Below are 1,924 nucleotides of genomic sequence, written 5' to 3' on the forward strand. Positions count from 1 at the left end.
TCTCTACTAAAAATAGAAAGAAATTAATCGGACAACTAAAAATATACAGAAAAAATTAGCCGGACATGTTGGCGCATGCCTGTAGTCCCAGCTACTTGGGAGGCTGAGGCAGAAGGATTGCTTGAGCCCAGGAGTTTGAGGTTGCTGTGAGCTAGGCTGACGCGGTGCGAAGGCAAAATATGTGACCAAATCATTTGTACCCGTGTAAAAAAAAAAAAAAAAAAAAAAGAAAGAAAAATGTTTGAGGAAAACTGTTTACACATCATGTGAAATGTGATTGTTGAGCCCATTCTATTAGATTGTTAAATGCATACCTTAGTAAGTGTTTCTGCCAAAATAAATAAGTACACCTTTTCCTTCCCTAAGCACTCCCCGCCCAATCTTCCTCTGAAGCCATACTGCGGGCAGTTCCTTCCCAGAGCGTCCTAGGTCTACACCATTCTTGGTGCTCCTGCACTTCCTTCGTTCAGGTTGTCCCTGGCATTCTGCACCCTGTGGCTTCAGTCGCGGACTTTGTGGATGATGTGTTTTGGGTGAAGAGAATGTTACTTGTGTTCTGTGAGGACACGGCACAAAGATGTGGTTCAGTTTTACCCGCAGAGCTGTGGACTAGTAGTCAGCGTCCTTTGATGGGCAGATGGCCTTGGGCAAGCCTCCCCTCTGTGCCTTTTCCACAGCTGCTAGTAGGACAGTAGGAAGCCCACCACGACCGGGGACTCTCACAGGCTGGTTAGGGAGATGAAGAAGTGAGGACGATGAAACGCTACACTACAGGCGCAGGGCTGCCTCCCTGAGAGGGTTCCCTGGTTCCTGTCATCCTAAGGCTCTTTGGCCAACCATGCCAGGCTTGAGATAGGACGGAATGCAGGTCTCAGACCTTAGCCTCTCCTCATGCAGGAGGGTAAGAAACAATGAGGCTGGAGTTCTGAGTCTGGGCAGGTTCCCTACACTGTAACCTGCTGGGAGAGGTGGTGCGGGGCTTATCGCTGTTGCCTCTGTCCCCAGAGTGCCCACATGGCGATGGTGGACGCCCTGATGATGGCCTACACTGTGGAGATGATCAGCATCGAGAAGGTGGTAGCCAGTGTCAAGCGCTTCTCAACGTTCAGCGCCTCGAAGGAACTTCCATACGACCTCGAAGATGCTATGGTGTTCTGGATCAACAAGGTGGGTGCCTCCCTGCGCACGGCTGTGTGACCCTCCTCATGTGGCCTGTCTTCTTCTTCCCTGGGAGTAGCACATGTCCTTGCCATCACACTGAGACCCAGCCTCTCAGTCCCTTCATTTGGGGCTTCATTTTGCATAATATTCTGTGTCCAGAAATGTGTCTGCTGTTGTTGAAAAACAGCAAACAGGCATCACTCCTGAATGTCAAGAACAGAGTGTGATGAGTTTGTGTTTGAAAATGCAGTACATGTGTATGGTTTAAATGGATAAGTTCTTTTTATTTCATGCACCTACATACAGTGAAGGAATTTTCAACTTTAGAAGGTAGTTTGATAAAGAGAAAAATGGTATCTTCCCAAATACCATTTTCTCCTTTTACATTTAGAAGCTTATGGGATAATTTTTGTATATAAAGAATGTTTATTTTTAATAGTACATACAGGATTACTTTACCAAAGACTTTTTGGGTAGTAAGCCTCCTTTTTTGCAAAAATGTATTCAAATGTGGACGTTAATAATGTAAAGGACATAGAAGATGGTGAAGCCTGTGCGAGGCTGTGCTCATGGACTTGAATTAGGTTAGTTGGTTGTGTAGTTTGCTCAGGTAGAGTCAGACCGGCAGCTCCGTTTGCTGACTCCCCTTAAAGGCCTCTTCCTTCGCCGTGACAGGCAGGTCTTTCTGCTGGGAATTGGTAAAGGTTTGTGCTGTGATTCTTCTAGGATAGTTGCCCTGCTCTTTAGTTGGTTTCCTACCAAA

At 46.5% G+C, this 1,924-nt stretch overlaps 1 protein-coding gene across 1 annotated transcript in view; it reads left to right on the forward strand.

Moving 5' to 3' along the window:
* Nucleotides 1-1,924, forward strand: part of CAMSAP1 (calmodulin regulated spectrin-associated protein 1) — a 74,460-nt gene that overhangs the window by 22,045 nt on the left and 50,491 nt on the right. Inside the window, exon 3 of the mRNA XM_012654822.1 lies at nucleotides 1,006-1,167. Within this exon, the coding sequence (XP_012510276.1) occupies nucleotides 1,006-1,167 (162 nt within the window). The remainder of the gene's footprint in view (nucleotides 1-1,005; nucleotides 1,168-1,924) is intronic.

This window comes from Propithecus coquereli, unplaced genomic scaffold (genome assembly GCF_000956105.1).
Source record: "Propithecus coquereli isolate 6110/MARCELLA unplaced genomic scaffold, Pcoq_1.0 Scaffold449, whole genome shotgun sequence".
NCBI classification, from domain to species: Eukaryota; Metazoa; Chordata; class Mammalia; order Primates; family Indriidae; genus Propithecus; species Propithecus coquereli.